Source organism: Micromys minutus, assembly GCF_963924665.1.
Source record: "Micromys minutus genome assembly, chromosome: 32".
NCBI lineage: Eukaryota > Metazoa > Chordata > Mammalia > Rodentia > Muridae > Micromys > Micromys minutus.
The window spans coordinates 15,601,329-15,620,773 of record NC_137967.1 but is presented as its reverse complement, the minus strand read 5'-3'; the positions used below and the strand labels follow the sequence as shown (position 1 = coordinate 15,620,773).

Below are 19,445 nucleotides of genomic sequence, written 5' to 3'. Positions count from 1 at the left end.
CACAGACAATGTGCCATGTGGGCAGGTGCCCTGAGCTCAGCTGTCACTTAAGTCACATGCAAGTGTCAAGAGTAAACAGTCCTCTGTGCTACTCAGCCAGCTTTGTGCAGAGTTTTGTCAAGCCTGCAACCTCTGGCTTGACTCCAAATCTTCAAGTACCCAGCAGAGGCTCAACCTTAACCTGTGACTCCTCCCAAAATAGGAGCATGTTGGGGAGAGGGTGCAAGGTCAGCCCCAGGTTGCATTTAAGAACGTTTGCATCTTATTTACATAGTGTCCTTTAGGGGGAAAAGGGGAGTTCCATGGGTCCCAAGGCAGAACCCAGGGGACAGGGGTGGAGCCCTCTGCACAGCCCTGCAGCTGGGGCAGGAAGCGAGAGTGGGGAGGGGGAAGGCCACAGCCCACAGAGTCAAGGCGGGCCCAGGACTTGTGGAGACAGAGGGCTATACCAAAGCTTGAGCCCTGAGGCCCTGTTGGCCTACTGGGCACTGGCCCAGCCCCGGCCTCCAGGGATGGCCCTTGTGGACCCTGACATCTTTAATAAGGACCCTCGAGAACACTATGATCTACTGCAGCGACTGGGTGGTGGAACCTATGGAGAAGTGTTCAAGGTGAGAAAGCCCTTCTGTCTCTTCCACCATCAAAACTGGGATAGTTGTGGTGAGGCCGACAAACAGGAGTGTAAGAGAATGCCGGGGCCTTGACCTCGGTTCAGAGATGCAAGCTATTGAGCCTGTCTGATGGCCAACTTCCCCTTTACAAGGCTCGCGACAAGGTGTCTAAGGACTTAGTGGCTTTGAAGATGGTGAAGATGGAGCCCGGTAAGAGTGGGGACCCCAGAAACTTCTTCCCCATCCCTGCCCTTATACTTCCTGGGATAAGGGGAACACTTCTGTGAGCCCCTGCTTGTAGCCACCTTTTCTCTCCTGCCTCTCCTCACAGATGATGATGTCTCCACCCTACAGAAGGAGATTCTCATGCTGAAAACTTGCCGGCACGCCAACATCGTGGCTTACCATGGCAGTTACCTCTGGTGATGTCTTAGCCCATCCCCCAACCCAGCTCCTTATTTCTGACCCGGCACTAGGTCCTCAGACCTAAACTACCATTTGTGACCCAGATACCCTAACTTGACCTCCAACCTGAGGACTCTTACTATTAATTGGGGCATTCCAGTTGGATTTCCAGTCTGAAATTCTGCCTTTCTTACTGAGTACCCACTAGTTGAAGGTCTATTCTAGAACTTTCTTCGTTGTAATCAAATCTCTCACTGGTCTGTATCACCCATATCACCCATTTTTTACTCTGCTGCTTTAATATGCACCCCCAAATTCTTTGGCCCCCAAGATAGTATCTCAGTTGCCCCAATAATGACATCTGTTCCTTAAACCCAGGACTCTTTGTCTTGTTTGTTTCTCCATGAATTCTCTGCCCTGTCCCCTAAATTACCCTGGGATGGCAGTGGGGTGCCCTTGGGTTGGAACCAAAGACCTAAATTCCAATCAAATTGTTCTGGAATGCACACCTCCTGGCCTCTGCTCAACCTTCTGTGTCATGGGAACAGGACCGAGTGAGACAGCCCTGGGAGGTCTCACTACCATCCCTGCTCTCTTGACACCCTATAGGCTGCAGAAGCTGTGGATCTGCATGGAATTCTGTGGAGCCGGTTCCCTCCAAGACATCTACCAAGGTTAGAAGGACAAGGGGACAATAGGCCACCTTCTACCATCAGTCCACCTCTCCTGTCTGTCTGTCTATCCTGGGAGCTGCCTTCCCAGTTCACACCGTACCATGAGCCTTGGATGATGCTGGGGACCCTGCCCTCCAGCGCCTGTGGGTCCTGCCTGTCTTTTCCCACTCATTTCTTTGTCTGGATATCTATATTTTCTTGCCAAAAACTATCCCCGGGTTGGGGCAGTTTTGCATTTTCTTTCCTTCTTCCTTCTTTTTTTGAGAAGGGTTTCTTACTATGTAGTTCTGGTTTGTGTCCAGCTTACAGAGTTCTGCCTTCTACCACCCCCGGTGTTGAGAGTCACTGCATGTGATACCATGCCTGGCCTATTTCTGCATTCTCTAACTCAGATTAATTGCTCAGATTTTTCGGCAGGCAGTCAATGAATTTCTGGGTCTAGCGAGTCTCTCTCTCTCTCTCTCTCTCTCTCTTTCTCTCTCTCACACACACATTTTTTGTTTTTGGTGTAGTTTATTTTGAACCTAGAGTCTTATGTTTGCTAGGCAAGCACTCTGAGCTAGATCGCTAATACCTACCCACTTTTTAAAATAAATTAATTTATTCTTTGAGGGCTTAATTTAAACTTAAATTAATTTATCTATTCTTTAGTAATTATAGGTATACAATGTATTCTTAACATATCCCTTCAATTTCTCTTGCAGCTGCTCCTCAGCCCTCTTTTTACTTATTATTTTCCAACAGTCTCAACAACTTACCCAGGCTGGCCTTGAACTTGTGATCTCACTGCCTTAGCCTTTTCAGTAGCTGGTCTACACCTCAGCCTTGTCGGAAGTTCTGGTATTCACCTCTCTAACTCTAGCTAGCCCAAGATTTCAAATGTCTGAAAAGGTCTCACCATAACTCAGTGGTAGAATGCTCGTCTGGTAGGATGGATCGGGCAACACAAAACCTCCTCCAGAACGGGAAACTGAGGCCAATAGGCAGGAAGTGACTCACCCAGCCATTGTGTAAGTCCCATTGTTTGCCTGACACCCTCTGTCCCATCTTTCTCTTGTCTTCATTAACCCTGCTCGCCTTCCAAAATACGTCTGTCTCCCTGCATTTGATCTCTCTGCTCATGTCTTCCTCTGCTCTGATGCTGTGTCTTTCTGTCTCTGTATCCCAGCCATTGCTCATCTTCCCTGCCCCCACATCACCCCATTCAGAGCCTCCCTCAGCTCCCATAGGCCTCCAAAGGGAAGCTTATTCTGGTTCTGACCATTGCCCCCCGCCCCACCTCCTGCCATTGCTCCTTTTCTCCTGCAGAGTCAGACCCATCACCACCTCCTCCGCTTTATATGGTAGCCTTGCTGACCAGCATGTGTAAAATGTCATAGCTCTTCCCACACATACTTCCTGTTGTTGTTCCTGGCTCTGTTTCTTACTAATTAGTATTATATTTCATTATTACCTTACATTATATGTTTTTCCTTATTTCTTATTTTTAAAAATTTATTTTATTTATATGAGTACACTGTAGCTGTTTTCAGACATCAGAAGAGGGCATCGGATCTCATTACAGATGGTTTTTACATGTGGTTGCTGAGAATTGAACTCAGGACTTCTAGAAGAGCAGTCAGTGTGTTCTTAACCTCTGAGTCATCTTTCCAGCCCTTATTTCTTATTCGTTTTTGGAATAACAGGCAAAAGCTATTCCTCCAGTCTTTCCATCTTATATATTATTTGTCTTGGAGTGTTCTCTCCATGAAAGCAGGGAGTTGTCTGCAGGTAAAACCTGGGGACTTCCATATGCTAGGCTTAGACTCTATTGAGCCACGCCCCCAGCCCCATTCAGCCTCACCCCCAGCCCCTCACTGGGGGGGGGGTCTAGGCAGGGGCTCTACCACTGAGCCACGCCCCCAGCCCCTCATTGGAGGATTCTAGGCAGGGGCTCTACCACTGAGCCACGCCCCCAGCCCCTCACTGGGGGATTTTAGGCAGGGGCTCTACCACTGAGCTGCACCTGCAGCCCCTCACTGGGGGATTCCAGGCAAATGCCTTTCTCCTGAATCATGTCCCCAGCCTTTTGGGATGACTATCTTGCTTGGTCCTGTGTCTCCAGGACCCCTGGCACAGAGTAGGGCTATTGTAATTATTTGCTGAGTGACTCTTCCTCTGCCCTATAGCTGCTTATTTATCTGTCTATCACTCTTCTCCCCTGTTCAAATGCTCTTGGTTGTTTTGGAAACAGGTCTTTCTATGTAGCCTGTATATTGGTATATAGCTGAAGCTAGCCTCAAACTCAGGGCAACCCTCCTGCCTCAGCCTTCCAAGTAATTGGATTACAGGCAAGAGCAACCACCTTTCAGGCAGCTACTATCCTCTCTCTCCCCTTTCCGGTTGTCCCATCTAAAGCGTCCTCTTTGGACATCCTATCAGATGTCATGGGTCAAGGGAGGCTGGGGACCCCAGAGAGCCAGGATTCCTGGCTCTTCTCCCAACACCTGGCCTGGCTTGGATGTCTTTTGCAGTGACCGGCTCTCTGTCTGAGCTTCAGATCAGTTATGTGTGCCGGGAAGTGCTTCAGGTGAGAAGGGGCCAGGGGACTCCCAAAGCAAGCAGGGCTTTTGCAAGGCAAAAGGTATTCACCCGGCCATTGCCCATATCTCACCCAGGGACTGGCTTACCTGCATTCACAGAAGAAGATACATCGAGACATCAAGGTAGAATGGGGACAGGAGTGTCACAGAGGGAGGGTCATGGGGGGGCATTTGAGCTTTAGGGAGGAGTCACAGGGGTTGAAGCAAAGGAGCACTGGAAAGAGGTTTCGCTGTCAGCCTCTAATTCCTCCTCTGGTCCCCAGGGAGCCAACATCCTCATCAATGACTCTGGGGAGGTTAAGATGGGTGAGTCTGGCTCACAGGATACCCAGGGAGCTGGGGAGGTTGAAGAGGGGATGGGGCAGACACACATTATTTCTGTCTCTACCTCCAGCTGACTTCGGGATCTCAGCCCAGATCGGGGCGACACTGGCCAGACGCCTCTCTTTCATTGGAACACCATACTGGTGAGGGGTGTTGGGTTGCTGGTGGCTGGGATGGGAACAGGGGCACTTCCCATCTTGGTCCCCAGGAAGTCCTTGGCTCTGCCTTCTCCTACTAAAAACTGCTTTTTTCTCTAGGACCCCTGTTGACTTTCCACTCAACTTCCTCTCTTTCTGGCCCTTTGTGCCTGTTTCTCTTAGTGTTCAGGATTTCAGTGGTGGTAGTTGTGGTGTGTGTGTGTAGTGTTGTTGTTTTGTTGTTGTTGTTACTGTTGACAACACAGGTTCTCCCATAGCTCAGGCTGGCCTTGAACTCCTCGATTCTCCTGTCTCCAGTTCCTAGAGTTTCAGGATTACAGGCTTGCACCACCACCTGGCCCAGCTTGGGTTGGTTTGTACCTTGATTCCTATCTCGCCCCAACCGTCTTTATCTTATTTCTGTTCTCGAGCCTGTGGCTCTGAGCCTTTGCTTTGTCTTAGGGACTGAAGCTAAGGTTCAAAACCATCTCTGTGCCACTGAGCCGTCCTCCCAGCTTCTGTGTCCTTTCCTCCCTCTCTCCTGTTTTCCACTCAACGCCTCACTCCGTAGCCCAGGTTGGCCTCAAACTCCTGCTTTAACCTCCGGCGTGCTTGGATACTGAGCGCCCCCACACTTTCCTTTTCTAACTCCTTCTGCAACTTTGTCTTGGGATCTTTCATCCCTGGCTCTGTCGGTGCCCACATTTCCCCTCACCCCACCTCCTCTCCTGTCCCTGGGCCACTTCTTGCTCTCTGAGGGTCTCTGCCCACAGGATGGCTCCGGAGGTGGCAGCTGTGGCCCTGAAAGGTGGATACAATGAGCTATGTGACATCTGGTCTCTTGGCATCACGGCCATCGAGCTGGCTGAACTTCAGCCCCCGCTCTTTGATGTGCACCCTCTCAGGTAAAGGCCTTAACCTCCCAAGTGCTGGCATTGAAGGTGTAGCCCTCTGTGCGCAGCAAGACATTCTCATCCGGGGTCTCATCATAAACAGCTTCTCGCAGAGATTGCTTTCCCAACCAGGCATGGCTGCCTTTTCCCAGCACTCAGGTAGCTAAGGCATGGGGGTGGGGAACTCGAGGCTGGCCTGAGCTACATGACAAAATCAACACTAGAGTCATGGTTATGCCCACTTTTTATAAGGGATCTGGGGACTCGAACTCAGATCCTCAGGCTTGCGCACTTGCTACTGAGCCACACTCCCCTGTTCTCTTTCCATGGAGGAACTCCTGAAACGCTGAGGCCTGTCCCCATAGATCTGAACCTCATGTTCTTCCCTACTGATCTAGGGTTCTCTTCCTCATGACCAAGAGTGGCTACCAGCCTCCTCGGCTAAAGGAAAAGAGCAGATGGTAAGGGGGGGGGTGACTTGAGGGCCGGAAGAGGAAGGCTGTGTGGTGTGAGGAAAAGGACTTCACACCAGATCTGGCTTCCTCCCAAGGTCTCCCTCCTTCCACAACTTTGTCAAAGTCACCCTCACTAAGAACTCCAAGAAACGTCCCAGCGCCACCAAGATGCTCACTGTAAGCCACACCCCTCCCTACCCTGTTCCTTCAGCCCAGGATTACCAAGTCTTCCACAGCTCACAAGAGCTGTACATAGAAACCCGGTGGCCCCTTCAAATGCCCTAGTCCCTCAGAATTTCCCAGGACTCTACCCACAGACCTTCCAAACTATATAGGGAGATCCAGGCCTGGAGGCACAAGCCTACAGTCTCAGCACTAAGGAGACAGATCAGAGGATCAGAAGTTCAAAACCATATTTAGTTACATAGAGAATCTGAGCTACATGAGACCCTATCACAAAAATGAAACTCAAACCAAATTAATACTATTATTTCTTATATGTTTCCTAGTGCCTGTTCTCTGTCTCTCTCTGTTTTTCTGTCTCTCTCTGTGTGTGTATGTGTATGTATTGTTTGGTCTCATGTAGCCCAGGCTAGCCTCATACTTGATATATAGCCAAGAATGACCTTGGACTTCTGAAACTCCATTTCGCAAGGGCTGAGATGACAGGCATGAGCCGCCATATCTGGCTTTACCCCAGAGCTTCCTAAGTTTTCCTGAGTTGCTGGAATTTGCCAAGTCCCAAAGGCCTCCACGTGCTCCTGAGAGTCTTCACCAAGCCTGGTGGCTTCTAGGACATCCTAGAATTCCTTACCTCCCCTCCGGGAACCTTCTTCTAACTCCTCAAGACTTCTCAGGATCTCTGGGCCCCTGAGTCTCCCAGCTCCCCCTCTGTTCTCCCTCAGCTGCACCCTGGAGCATTCATTCTCTTACAGGAGGCCCCTAACCTCCCCTCCTCACCATGCCAGCCTTCTGACCCCTGCCCCCTCTCACAGCATCAGCTGGTGTCCCAGCCAGGGCTCAACAGAGGCCTGATCTTGGATCTTCTTGACAAAATGAAGAATCCTGGGAAGGGGCTGCCTGTTGAGATTGAGGATGAGGAGCCTGAGGTGAGAGCCTTAGAGGAGAGGGACGTGGGGACCTTTGGGCCTTTGCACAGGTTTCTCCTCCTGCCAGGAAGGCCCTCTGGAAACATATGTTAGAAGGAAAATGGCGGGAGGACAGGAAGCCTGGCAGGGTTGGATACAGAAGTTAGAAGAGCAAGGGTTCGAGGTGGGCTGCTGGAAGACTATTAGAGGGCTGTAAGCCCTGACATGGCTCTACCCTTCTGCTCAGCCACCCCCTGCCATCCCTCGGCGGATCAAATCTACCTACCGGGCCAGCTCACTGGGGATCCCAGACACAGACTGCTGTCGTGAGTAGAAAACCCTACAGTTTTGGGCCACCAACGCACACTGTCTAGCACGCATGGGCTCAAATCTCAAGAATTTTGTAGCCATGTAACTCTCAAACTGACTGTAGAGTCCTCTCTCCTCAGTCCCTTGACACCACCCTCCAGCTCTGACTCAAAAGAAACTTCAAGAATTGGCCTAAAGGCATGGTGGCGTATACCATTAATCCCACCCTCAGGATGATCATTGTGAGTCCAGGGTTGCCTGTTTTCCATAGTGACTTCCAGGCCAGGGTGACACAGTGAGACCCTGTCTCAAAACAGTGACAGGAAAAAAGAACCAAACCAAACCAACCAACCAAGCAAACAAACAAAAAAACCCCACAAAGACCAAAACCTCGCAAGAACAGGCTGGGGCTATAGCTCAGCTGGTAGAGTACTTGCTTCATGTACACAAGGTCTTAGGTTGAAGTTCAGCTGTGATCCCAGCACTTGGGCAGCGGAGGCAGGAGGATCAGAACTTCATGGTCACTCCTGTGTGGCCTGTCTTAAGAATAAATAGGAGGGCCAGTGAGAGGGCTCAGTGGGAGAAGGTGTTTGCTGCTAAGGCATATGGAAGGATAGAACCAACTTTTGCAAGTTGACCTCTAATGCACAGGCTCCTCCCTCTCACAAAACAAATAAATACACGTAATTTTTTATACATTGAAAAGAAAAAAAAAAAAAAAGAAAAGGCCGGCAGTCATGGCGCAAACCTTCAATCCCAGCACTCCAGAGGCAGAGGCAGGTGAATCTCTGAGCTTGAGGGCAGCCTGGTCTATAGAGCAAATTTCAGGACAGTCCGGGCTACACAGAGAAACCCGGTCTTGAAAAACCAAAACAAAGAATAACCAAAAAAAAAAAAACAAAAAAAAAAAAACCAACAAAACAAAAAACCAATCAACCACAAGCACCACTGCCACTAACAAATCCTGTGAGATTAATACCTACTTAATGCCCCCAAAACAAATGCCTTACAGCTACTTTGTGCCCTCTACCTCTCTGCTGCCACCCATGGTCCCCCCCAAACAAGACCCCTCAAAACAAAGGCCCCTCCCACAAGGGACAGGAGCTGCCCTTAAGGTCCAGACTCCAGCCCCGCCCCTCCCCATCTCTACCCACACTCTCCCTGCGGCATCCTTCACTGGATTGTCTCCGCCCACTTCCCAGGGCCCTGCCCCTCACTGGATTGTCTCCGCCCACTTCCCAGGGCCCTGCCCCTCACTGGTCTTCCTCCCTTCCCAGGGTGGCATATGGAATTCCAGAGGCCCAGATGCGTGGACTGCAGATCTCAGGCTGACACTGTGAGCTGAGTGGCCTCCTGGGCTCTCCCCAGAGGCATCCCCTCCTCCTCCCCCTCCCCACGTCCCCCTCCCCAACCCCCCCACCCCTCCCCCCCTGCCCTGTGCTGTGCTTACTCTTTCCCCCATCCCACAGGTTCTCTTACAGCCCCCTGCAGACTTCAGGAGCACCAGTCCCAGGTCCAGGACCCCTCCCCCTCCTCCGGGCTGGAGGGGAGGGGGAGGGGGTATGTGGGAGCCACCTAAGGGTCATGCCTGTCATTCTTCAGGAGCCAACTTTCAGACTCTGATGACGACTATGATGATGTGGACATGTAAGACCCCCACAAATCCTTCACTGTAGCTCCTCAGCACCCGAGAACCTGTCTTGTGTCTTCCCAGCCTCTACCCCAGACCCCAACCTTTCCTATCTTTTCACCCCAATGCTTGAACTCTGATAACCCTCAGTGCAGCTTCCACTTTCCCTCCTCTTCTCCATCCGTGCTCCCCAAACCCATTGGACCCTCTACCTTCACCTCTGACCCCTGGACTCTCTCAAATCTCTGAGTCGGAGGCCACCCTGGTCCACAGAGTGAGCTCCAAAACGGACAAGGCTGAAATAACACTGTCTGAAAAACAGAAGGGAAAGAAATACCAAAAACAAACGAGACAGAATCCCACTATGTAGCCCCAGCTCTGTATTTAGACCAAGATAGCCCTATACACAGAGATCTACTTACCTCTGCCTCTCACATGCTAGGATTAAGGACATGGCTAGCTTCTTCTACTTTTGAACTTGATACAAGGTAACACTGAGTTATGCAGGCTAGAACTGAATTTACTCTGTATCCCAGGTAATCCTCCTGCCTCAGCTTTCCAAATAACTGGTATTACTTGCCTAGTCAGGTCTGGCGCCTTCTACTTTTTATCCACTCCCCAGTTGGGCTCTTTAGTTACCCGCGGTCCCAGGCCTGACCACCCTTGACCACCTCAGCTCTGGCGTCTTGCCCCTTTCCTAGGCTCAAACCCCAACCTTCTCCCCCCAAGTCTTGGTCATTTTCTCATCCAGCTCCAAGTCTGTAGCCCATGTTGGTTTTGAAACTCTCTCAATCCTCCTGCCTTCGCTTTCTAAGTGAGATTACAGACTGATCTCACACAAAAATCACGGGGATGTCCTACCAGTCAGGGTCTGAGCCCCAGGTTTCCAGCTGCACCCAGCAGTCCGTCCCATGTCCCCACATTCTCCTTGCCCTGCCCCTGTTTGTTCCTTACCACATGTGTGTGGGAGGAGGGCTAGAGTGGGAGGAGGGAAACAGGACCTGTGTCCTCTCGTGGACACCATGTAAAAGTCCAGAGCTGCTGTTGCTGTTTCCAGCCATGGCGCTAAGTTGCTTGTACCCAACTGTCCCTCAGCCCCAGGCCATAAGCCTGAAGCATCCCATCTTGTCCCTGGAGCCCACACCTGCTCACCCTGTCTTTGTGTTTCAGTCCCGCCCCTTCAGAGAACACCCCTCCTCCACTGCCCCCCAAGGTAAGGCCCTGGGAGTACTGAGGCCAAGTCCTTTGATGCTGGGATGTTTTTAAATGTTTAGAGTTTGAAGCTCACAACCGTCTGTAATGGGATCCTACGCCCTCTTCTGGTGTGTCTGAAGACAGCTACAGTGTACTCACATAAAATAAATAAATCTTAAAAAAAAAAAAAAAAGCACGTGGGGTTCAAGATGGATGTATATATAGAAACTCCCTGGATCTGGGTGTGGTGTTGCATTCTGGGAGTGAAGGCAGGACGATCGAGAGTTCAAAATCATTCTTAGCTGTGTAGCAAGTTCAAGGCCAGCCTGGGCTACACGGTGACTTAGCGAGACCCTGTCTCAAAACAAAAATTTGTTTGTTTAAAGCAAGGCTGGGTGGCAGGGTGTCTGGGGTGTCCGGTGGAGTGAGAACTAGCTAAGTAGCTGGGCGTGTCCAGGATTAACTCTTTGTTTCCTGGTGTGTGCTGATGTCCCTCTCCTGGGAGGATGTGGGTCTGGGAAATGGTGGAACCAAGGCAGGGTGTCATGGGGAGGGTCATAGATATGGCTAATTCTTGGTCCTGGAGGAGGTGGGGTTTGGGGTGCAAGGTATGCTGTCTTCTGATGAACCTCTTGTGTTTCTGTCTCTCCCATACTCCTGACTCTGAAGCCCAAGTTTCGGTCTCCATCAGATGATGGCTCTGGAGTAGTTAAGGATGACGGACAACTGAGCCCAGGGGTGCTGGTGCGGTGTGCCAGCGGGCCTCCTCCACGGATCCCCCGCCCTGGACCTCCCCCAGCCACCCGCAGCCCTCACCTCACAGCCCACTCAGGTACAGGGCAGCCCTGGGGGAGGAAGAAGGGCAGGGGTGGAAGTCTCCTGGTCTGATTCCGTTTCAACTCCCACCAGATCCCACGCTCTGGAACCCAAAGGCTCCCGAGCCAGGCCAGCCCCCACTCCTACCGCCTAGGAAGGAGAAGATGAGGGGAAAGGTAAGAGCGAGTTACCGGGTCTCAGGCTGGGCGAAGGGAAACCCAGTGGATGAGGGGGTGGCATCTGATAGGTGACATTTATGGAGCCCTTTGTGCCTGACACTGATCTTGTGGGATGTGTATGAGTGTGTGCGTGGGTGAGTGGCGTATGCACAGGTGTGTGTGTTGGTGCAAATATGGAGGCTGGAGGAGACCATCAGACGTCAGGCTTTGTCTCTCGAGACAGAGGATCAGCCTGAACTTGTTGCCGGGCTGGTGGCCAGCAAGCCTCAGGGATCCTTCTGTCTCTGGGGTTACAGAGGATTGTAGTCATGTCTCGTTTTTTTAACATGGGTGTTGGGGGTCCAAACTCAGTTCCTCACAGCCAGTGCTCTCCTTCTGAGCCCCTATCTCATGTCTTCATAAAGTGCAAACCTTCATACATGAATATAGATACCACATACTCTGTGGGAACCATGCACTTGGGGGCGCTGAGGCGGGGCGGTGGGGAGCCGCAGGGCTGGGCGCTGGGCGTTAGACATGCACCTGAGCCCTTCCTGTTAGTTTTCCCATCACGATGGTACAAGGCCAACCAAAACCAGCCTAGGGAGGAAAGGGCTTACATTTCCACTTCACAGTCCACTATGAAGAGAAGCCAGGGCAGGAGCCTGGAGGCAGGACCTGAGGCAGAGGTGAAGGAGGGACAATGCTTTTTGTCTGCCTCACTCCTCATAGCTTGCTCAGCCTGCTTTTCTATACAACCCAGGTTCCCCTGCCCAAGAGTGGTATCACCCAATGAGGGCTGAGCCCTCGCCTGGCCTCTCCCATTAATTGGTAATAATAATAATAATAATAATAATAATAATAATAATAATAATAATAATGTCCCACGATCTGACAGAAGCATTTTCTTAGTTATGGTACTCTCTTTCCAAGTGACTCAGTTTGTGTCAAGTTGACAAAACAAAACTGGTTGTCAGCAGAAGACTTACCTAGAATCCTGCTGTGAAAGGTTGGGGCAGTAGTTCGCCAGGAAGAACTTGTCTAGTTCAACAGCGAGGGACTGGGTGCGTGGCTCAGTGGAAGACAGCATAGCCTTGCTTTCTGTATCCATTATCTGCAAAGGTAGGCGTGAGGGGGAGGGGGAGGGTCTAGGCCAAGTAGGTATATAGTGAGACTCTGCTTTAAAAAAAAAAAAAAAAAAAAACTGGAGGAGGGGAAGGGTGTCCTAGAGGTGGCTGTTCTCTGTTCACAGATGGAGAACAAGAAGGGCCGAGAGGTAAGTAGCTTATTCAGAGTTAGATATAAGACATCCCCCCGTATCAGTGGACAATCCATTCCAGGACCCCCAATGGGTGCCTCAAACTGGCTAGTACCCAATTCTATATTTTCCAACAAGATACATATTTATGGGGGGGGTTCGTTGATAGGCAAAATAAGAGATTTACCGAAGAATCAGCATATGGTGGTATACACCTGTAATACCCAGCACTTTGGAAGTGGAAGCAAGAGGGTCAGGAGTTGAGAGCCAGCCTAGGCTACATAGAGAATCCAAGCCCAGCCTGGGCTACAATAAGACCTTGTCTTTTAAAAAAAAAAAAAAAAAAAAAAAAAAAAAAAAAACTAAAACTAAATGAACATTTTTGTTTTTGAAATATCTCATGTAATATGTTTTGGACCATACCCTAAACCCTAACCATGGTAAATGAGACCGTGAAAGGCAGAACCCAGATGGAGGGGTTAGAGTGGGGGGTACGGGGGAGTCCTATGCCTCGGAGGCATGGGCAGAGTCTGAACCCTGCACCTTCCTGTCCTCTGCTCCCTGCTGTCCACTGCCCATGGCCATCCAGGAGTATACCCTTCTTGTGAAATTATTCAACGGCTGTCCCCTCCAGATCCACAGCACAGCTGCTTGGACACATCCCTCTACGAAAGGTGGGCATTCAGGAGGCCCAGGAGAACCTGGGGTGAGGAGCCAGGGGGATGACAGGGACCCTAATGGAAGCACAGAAAGACAGAGAGAATATTTTTTTTTGTTTTAATTTTACGTATGAACCGTTTTACCTGCAGGTACGCCTGTCCGTCACTTACGTTCACGCAGTGCTGACAGAGGCCAGAGAGGGCCCTGTATCTTCTGTAACTGGAGTTAACTGGTTGTTAGCTGCCATATGGGTGCTGGGAACTGAACCAAGTTCTCTGCAAGAGCAACAAGTGCTCTTAACCGCTGGGCCACTTCTCCAGCCCCAGGAAGCTCTCTCTCTCTCTCTCTCTCTCTCTCTCTCTCCTTTTTTTTTTTTTTTTTTACTACATTTTTAGTTTTTAGATGTCTTCTTAAAAAAACAGACTTGTTATTAGCTATTTGAGAATGTCATACAATACTACATTCTCGCCTTGCCTTCCTCCCAGATCCAGCCCCACCTCTCCATCCGTCCATCCATCCCAAATTTGTGTTGTTCCTTTTCTTAAGACTGTGGGGCCATCCACTAGAAGATGGTTAGCTCTTAATAGAAAACTGACATTTCCTCCCTGGGAAGCCATCAACAGGTGTGTGCTGTGTTTAGGTCTGCGCACATGAACAGGAATAGCATGTAAGGATCGCAGTTACAGGCAGTTGTGGGCCCTAAGCCTGGGTGCTGGGAACCGGTCACCATCCTTCTCTCAAAGCAGCAGGTGCTCAGCTCCTGAGGGAGGGTCTTAATGGAGTGATGTTGGCCTGGCCCAGTCTGGAGCAGAAGTTGTGGTAACTGTTGGGATTTGGGGATCCAAGAGGGGATGCCTTGGAAAACAGTTACTAAACTAGAGTTTAGAGGCCAGCGGGGTCTAGAAAAGACCGTCCACAGTTAGGGGAGCGTGATGGAGCCCCAATGGAAGATGAAGGTCACCTGCATGTTGGCCGTAGAGATTGGGATCAGTTTGGGGTGGGGGATGGGTTTGACTACAGCAGAAAAGGACAGAGTCAGTAGATCGCAGAGGGAGGATGAGATTGAGGCGTCAGTATTAAATGACGTAAGAGTCTTGGAGCAGAGGTGCACAGCATTACTGAGGCTGAGGTAAAAGGATCATCACGTGCCTGAGGCCAGCCTGAGCCGTATAGCAAGAGGCTTCTCTTCTTCTCCCCCTCCCCCTCTTCATCTTCCTCTATCTCCTCATTTTTCTTTCCTGTTTTAGGTTTTTCGAGAAGCGGTTTCTCCCTGTAGCCTTGGCTGTCTTGGAACTCTGTAGACCAGGCTGGCCTCAAACTCATTGAGATCTACCTGCATGTGCCTCCTGGGTGCTGGGCTTAAAGGCGTATGCCACCGCTGCCTGGCTAATGAGAGCCTTCTTAAGCAAACAGACAAAAAGCATAATAGCCCGAACTGGTAATCCCTGCTCTTTGGAGGAAGAGGCAGGAGGATCAGAAAATCAAAGTCAACTTTGGTTTCATAGCAAGTTCAAGGGCCAGTGGGATACTTGTGACCAGATCTCATAAAACAAGAGACAGGCTGGGAAGAAGGCTCAGTGGCTAAGAGTACGAGCTTTTTTTTTTTTTTTCTAGCACCCACATGGGGGCTCACCGTCTTCTCTAACTCCAGTTCCAGGGGATCCCACGCCCTCTTCTGGCTTCTGAGGGCATTGCATGTACATGGTGCAGAGGCACACATGTAGACACTTATCCATATAAAAGAAAAGCAAATCGTTTTTTAAAAATGACAGCTACCAGAGCTGATCAGTCAGTCCCACCGGATAGAAAAGGCTACCTTGGGGACCCGGGGTCAAAGATCAGGGTCTGGAGACAGGCACGGGGGAGGAAGGGGCGAGGCTACAGGGCTGCTGCAGGAAGTAGAGTTGGAGGGTCAGGGCATTGGCAAATCGCAGAAGGGAGGGGCGGGGTAGGGGAAGGGGTCATGGAGACTGGCGTAAGCGGACAGAGTAGAGGTTAAGCTCAGATTTGAGGAGGCTGCGGATGTCAGGCTGCAAGAGGCATTTGTATGAAAGGGTGGGTTTGAGGTGAGGGCCTGGGAGGTCCATCTTCCACGATGAGAGACCCCAGCAACCCCCTTGTCTGGTCCACTCAGACCAGCACCTGCTCCTGGGTGCAGAGGAAGGCATTTTCATACTGAACCGGAATGATCAGGAGGCCACGCTGGAAATGGTGAGGGGTGGGGTCAGTGCTGGCGGTGGTGGTGGTGGGGTGGCACAGGGTCATGGGAATCACGGAAGTCACCCCATTCTCTGCAGATCTTCCCTGGCCGCACAACCTGGCTGTACTGCATCGACAACCTCCTCATGTCCCTGTCAGGTTAGCCTGTGGCAGAGGGAGGGGCAGGGCCAGGACTTAAGGGCGGGTGTGGATGAGCACAAACTGAGTGTTCGCCTGAGGTTCAAATCTCACCACTGAGCCTCGGTTTTCCTATCTGCAAATCGGAGCTCCGATAGCTTCACGTCTCAAGTTGGTTGTGAGTTAATGTTTTACAGTCCATTCATTCAACGTTAATTAACTTTGACATCTCCGGGTGTAGTTGGCACACTCCTTTAATCCCAGAGCATAAGAGACAGGGCCAGGTGGGTCTGACAGTCAGAACTTAGTCTCTATTAAGATAGACAGGAGTTACAGGGTTTGTTGTTTGGTAATGGGGCCCTTGTATGTAAGGTGCTATGTCTCCAGCAGCACCCTACCCTTTATTCCCACCCCAAGACAGGGTTCCTCTGTGTAGCCCTGGCTGTCCTGGAACTCACTCTGTAGACCAGGCTGGCCTTGACCTCAACAGAACCGCCTGGTGTCATACCCCCCAGCTTTGAGACTGTGTATCCCAGGTTATCCTCCAACTGAGGGTGACTCTCTCGCTTTAGCCTCCCAAATTCTGAGATTATGAGCAGGCACCACCAATCCTGGCACTGGTAGGGTTTTCTGTTAAACTTTGAAATATGTGCCAGGTGTCATCAGGAGGATTTGAGTTCAAGACCACTCTCAGCTCCATTGGGGAGTCAGAGGCCAGAGGCAACCTCACAAGCTCCCCTCTCAGGAGCAACAGCGCTCTGAGCACAGACAGCTTATTTTTTAAAATATTTATTTATTTTTATATATGAATATACTAATGTTTTCTTCAGACACACCAGAAGAGGGCATCAGATCCCATTACAGATGGTTGTGAGCCACCACGTGGTTGCTGGGATTTGAACTCAGGACCTCTGGAAGAGCTCTTAACCGCCGAGACATCTCTCCAGCTCCAGACAGTTTATTCTGTTGTCTGTTTTACTGAGCAGATCACAGTGCCTGGACCACCCTGGTCCTTTCAAGTCTCAATGGAAAGTGGGATTATGCAAATCCATGTTGGGGAGTTTCAGGGGGCTGGAGACAGATGGTGGAGTCCTCTAACTGCTTACTCCCCCTCTCATACACACACTGCAGGGAAGACCCCACACCTGTATTCTCATAGTATCCTCGGCCTGCTGGAAAGGAAAGAGGTCAGAACAGGAAGCCCCATCGCTCACATCAGCCCTCACAGGCTACTGGCAAGGTAGGAGCCCCAAAGGGCGCCACTGGCTTCCCTGCCCCCGCTGCTGCGCCCCCCGCCCCCCCCCCCCGCAGCCTCTCACTCCTCCTCCTCCTTCAGAAAGAACTTGGTCTCCAGTAAGATTCAGGATACCAAAGGCTGCCGGGCGTGCTGTGTGGGTGAGAGCCAACCTCCGGGTGCAGAGTGATGGGGAGGGCTGGTGCCTGGATAGTTATCTACCCAATAAGGTCGAGGCATGGTGGCATGCTGTTCAGGACCCTCGAAAAGATGGAGGGTGACCCTGGAAGGAGACAGGGACCCTGATCCATTCTTGTCCACTCCCACAGCCGAAGGTGCTAGCTCTGGGGGCCCATTCCTCTGTGGGGCATTGGAGACGTCTGTGGTTCTGCTCCAGTGGTACCAGCCAATGAACAAATTCTTGCTTGTCCGGGTAAGTTTGTAGAGGGTTCTGCAGCATGAGACTCAACAGCCTCACACAGACGTGCTTGCAAGCACATAAAAATAAGTAAATCGCTAACTTCCTGATATTTAAGCCCCTCCCCTCACATCTTAGCTTAATTATTTTAGGCTCCAAGGGTTTGCTGCTCTGGTGTGTGTGTGTGTGTGTGTGTGTGTGTGTGTGTGTGTGTGTGTAGGAGTGGGGTTCCTGCCTTTCTGTCGCCAGGTCGACACGCCTCTGGGCAAAGCCACATTTACTCTAAAAGCACGCTTTGTTTCTTTCTAATGAAGTCCGAAATTCTCCAAGGGGACTCCCCACCTACCCCACGCCCATCCCCCACCCCACCCCGGGTCTCAGAGCCTCCCTGAGTCACTTCCCCGTGCCGGCCCGCAGCAAGTGCTGTTCCCGCTGCCCACGCCGCTGCCGGTGTTCGCACTGCTGACAACACCGGGCTCCGAGCTGCCGGCCGTGTGCATCGGCGTGAGCCCCGGGCAGGCGGCAAAGTCGGTGCTCTTCCACACCGTGCGCTTCGGTGCGCTGTCCTGCTGGCTGGACGACTCCAGCACTGGTGAGTGGGCTGTGCCGCCGAGAGGCGGGGCTGCAGGGGAGGGGCAGGGCTGCGGGAAGAGGGCGGGGCTTCAGAAAAGGCGTGGTTTTAGGAAAGGAGTAGGCTTGTGAGAAGGGGCAGCCGGACGACGAGTGAGGGCACAGTGTGTGGTCTTACTTGGACTGGTCATAACAGGGTGGAGCGCGTGTGAAAGGCAGGGGACCAGAGAGGTGCTGGTTGAACAGAGCCAGGCAGTTAATTCTTAAGCCCCTGCCTCTTGCACAGAGCACAAGGGACCAGTGCAGGTGATCCAAGTAAAGGACGACATGGTGATGGTGCTGATGGATGGTAAGAGCCTTCCTCCTTTCCCTTCCTGGTCCTCAACCCAGGCTTTGTGCACAAAACCTTCCACTTTCTTCTAGGCACCCTGAAGCTAGTAACCCCAGATGGGGCACCAGCTCCCGGGCTTCGAACCCCCGAGATCCCCATGACAGAAGCGGTCGAGGCTGTGGGTATGTGTTGGATAGGAGGGCCTAGGGTCAAGGGTGGGAGCTCTGTGACTTCAGGGTCACCGGCAACTGCTTCCTTTCTAGCTATGGTTGGAGATCGACTCCAGGCCTTCTGGAAGCATGGAGTTCAGGTGTGGGCTCCAGACTCGGAACAGGTAGGGTCCTTCAGTTCACACCACTCCCTTGCCTTCATCCTCAACCTTTTCATCCTTTAAATGGGCTTGGAGAAGCCCTAAGTCAGGACGGAGACTCATGTAGGGAAGCTTCAGGGCAAGTGGAAACAGGTTCACCTCGCAGAGAGTCCCTGGGTCCTGATCTATTCTTTACAGTTGTCTGGGGTTAGACTTACCCTGAGGAAGCCATGTTTGTAAAGAGGGGAGGGCCTACTTCTCAGTATAGACACAGACACTTTCTTCACAGCCGCTGCAGGAGCTGAGAGACCCCACCCTCACCTTCCGTCTGCTCTGCTCCCCCAGGTATGGAGGTGAAGGGGTGATGGGGAGGAGGAGAGGCTGCTGATGTGGATGGAGGTTTCCCTGGCTTAGAAAACCCTCCTCCAGCTCCACCATGACTCTTGGGAGCCTTGGCTGCCCACAGTAGAAGCCCCTGCACCCCAATGCTTCCCTGCATCCCTTTAGTTGAGTTCAGATTGGGACTGTGAGCTCCCCATGGCTTCTTTTACTGCTGTTGCTATGAGATAGCATGTATGTCCCTGGGTGGGCTCCAGTTCTCTCTTTTATCACAGTGGGGTTGGGGGGCATGTGACACAGAGGGCACCTGGGATCAGAGGACATTTTTTTTCGGAGATGATTCTCTCTACCATGTGGGTTGCAGAGATTGAACTTAGGTCATTGTGCTTTATAGGTCAGGCTAACCTCAGACCCTTTACATAGCTGAGGATGACCTTGACCTCCAGATTTGCCTGTTTCAGCCTCCCAGTTATTGGGATTGTAGGCATATGTCACCATGCCTGACTTAGTGATTGTCACAGCCTGGGATTGGAATGGTGCAGTTCCTCTTAAATACTTTGAGAATGAACAAATGAATGAATGAATGAATGCCTTGACCTCTGTCTTCTTCAGGCCTGTGGTGGTGGAAACACGGCCCACAGATGACCCTACTGCCCCCAGCAACCTCTACATCCAGGAATGAGTCATTGAGAGGGCCTGAAAAACAGACGCC

At 51.3% G+C, this 19,445-nt stretch overlaps 1 protein-coding gene across 3 annotated transcripts; it reads left to right on the top strand.

Annotated features, from left to right (window-relative positions):
• Positions 1-512: 512 nt before the first annotated feature.
• Positions 513-19,415, top strand: MAP4K1 (mitogen-activated protein kinase kinase kinase kinase 1; the record flags this gene model as incomplete). 3 transcript variants are annotated; one of them, XM_080909115.1, is made up of 32 exons in its annotated part: positions 513-611; positions 764-821; positions 943-1,033; positions 1,626-1,690; positions 4,204-4,259; positions 4,348-4,395; positions 4,536-4,578; positions 4,667-4,739; positions 5,507-5,638; positions 6,025-6,087; positions 6,177-6,258; positions 7,077-7,190; positions 7,417-7,495; positions 8,756-8,814; positions 8,948-8,991; positions 9,081-9,125; positions 10,279-10,321; positions 10,972-11,134; positions 11,212-11,294; positions 12,529-12,552; positions 13,169-13,208; positions 15,329-15,405; positions 15,492-15,552; positions 16,663-16,771; positions 16,868-16,926; positions 17,095-17,198; positions 17,601-17,775; positions 18,040-18,102; positions 18,177-18,266; positions 18,348-18,418; positions 18,684-18,739; positions 19,346-19,415. In XM_080909115.1, 32 exons carry the CDS (start codon positions 513-515, stop codon positions 19,413-19,415), a joined length of 2,439 nt encoding a protein of 812 aa, XP_080765241.1. The 3 variants fall into 3 exon arrangements, with proteins under 3 accessions (XP_080765241.1, XP_080765239.1, XP_080765240.1); XM_080909113.1 differs by having other exon boundaries at positions 13,124-13,208; XM_080909114.1 differs by lacking the exon at positions 12,529-12,552 and having other exon boundaries at positions 13,124-13,208.
• Between the last annotated feature and the right edge of the window lie 30 nt (positions 19,416-19,445).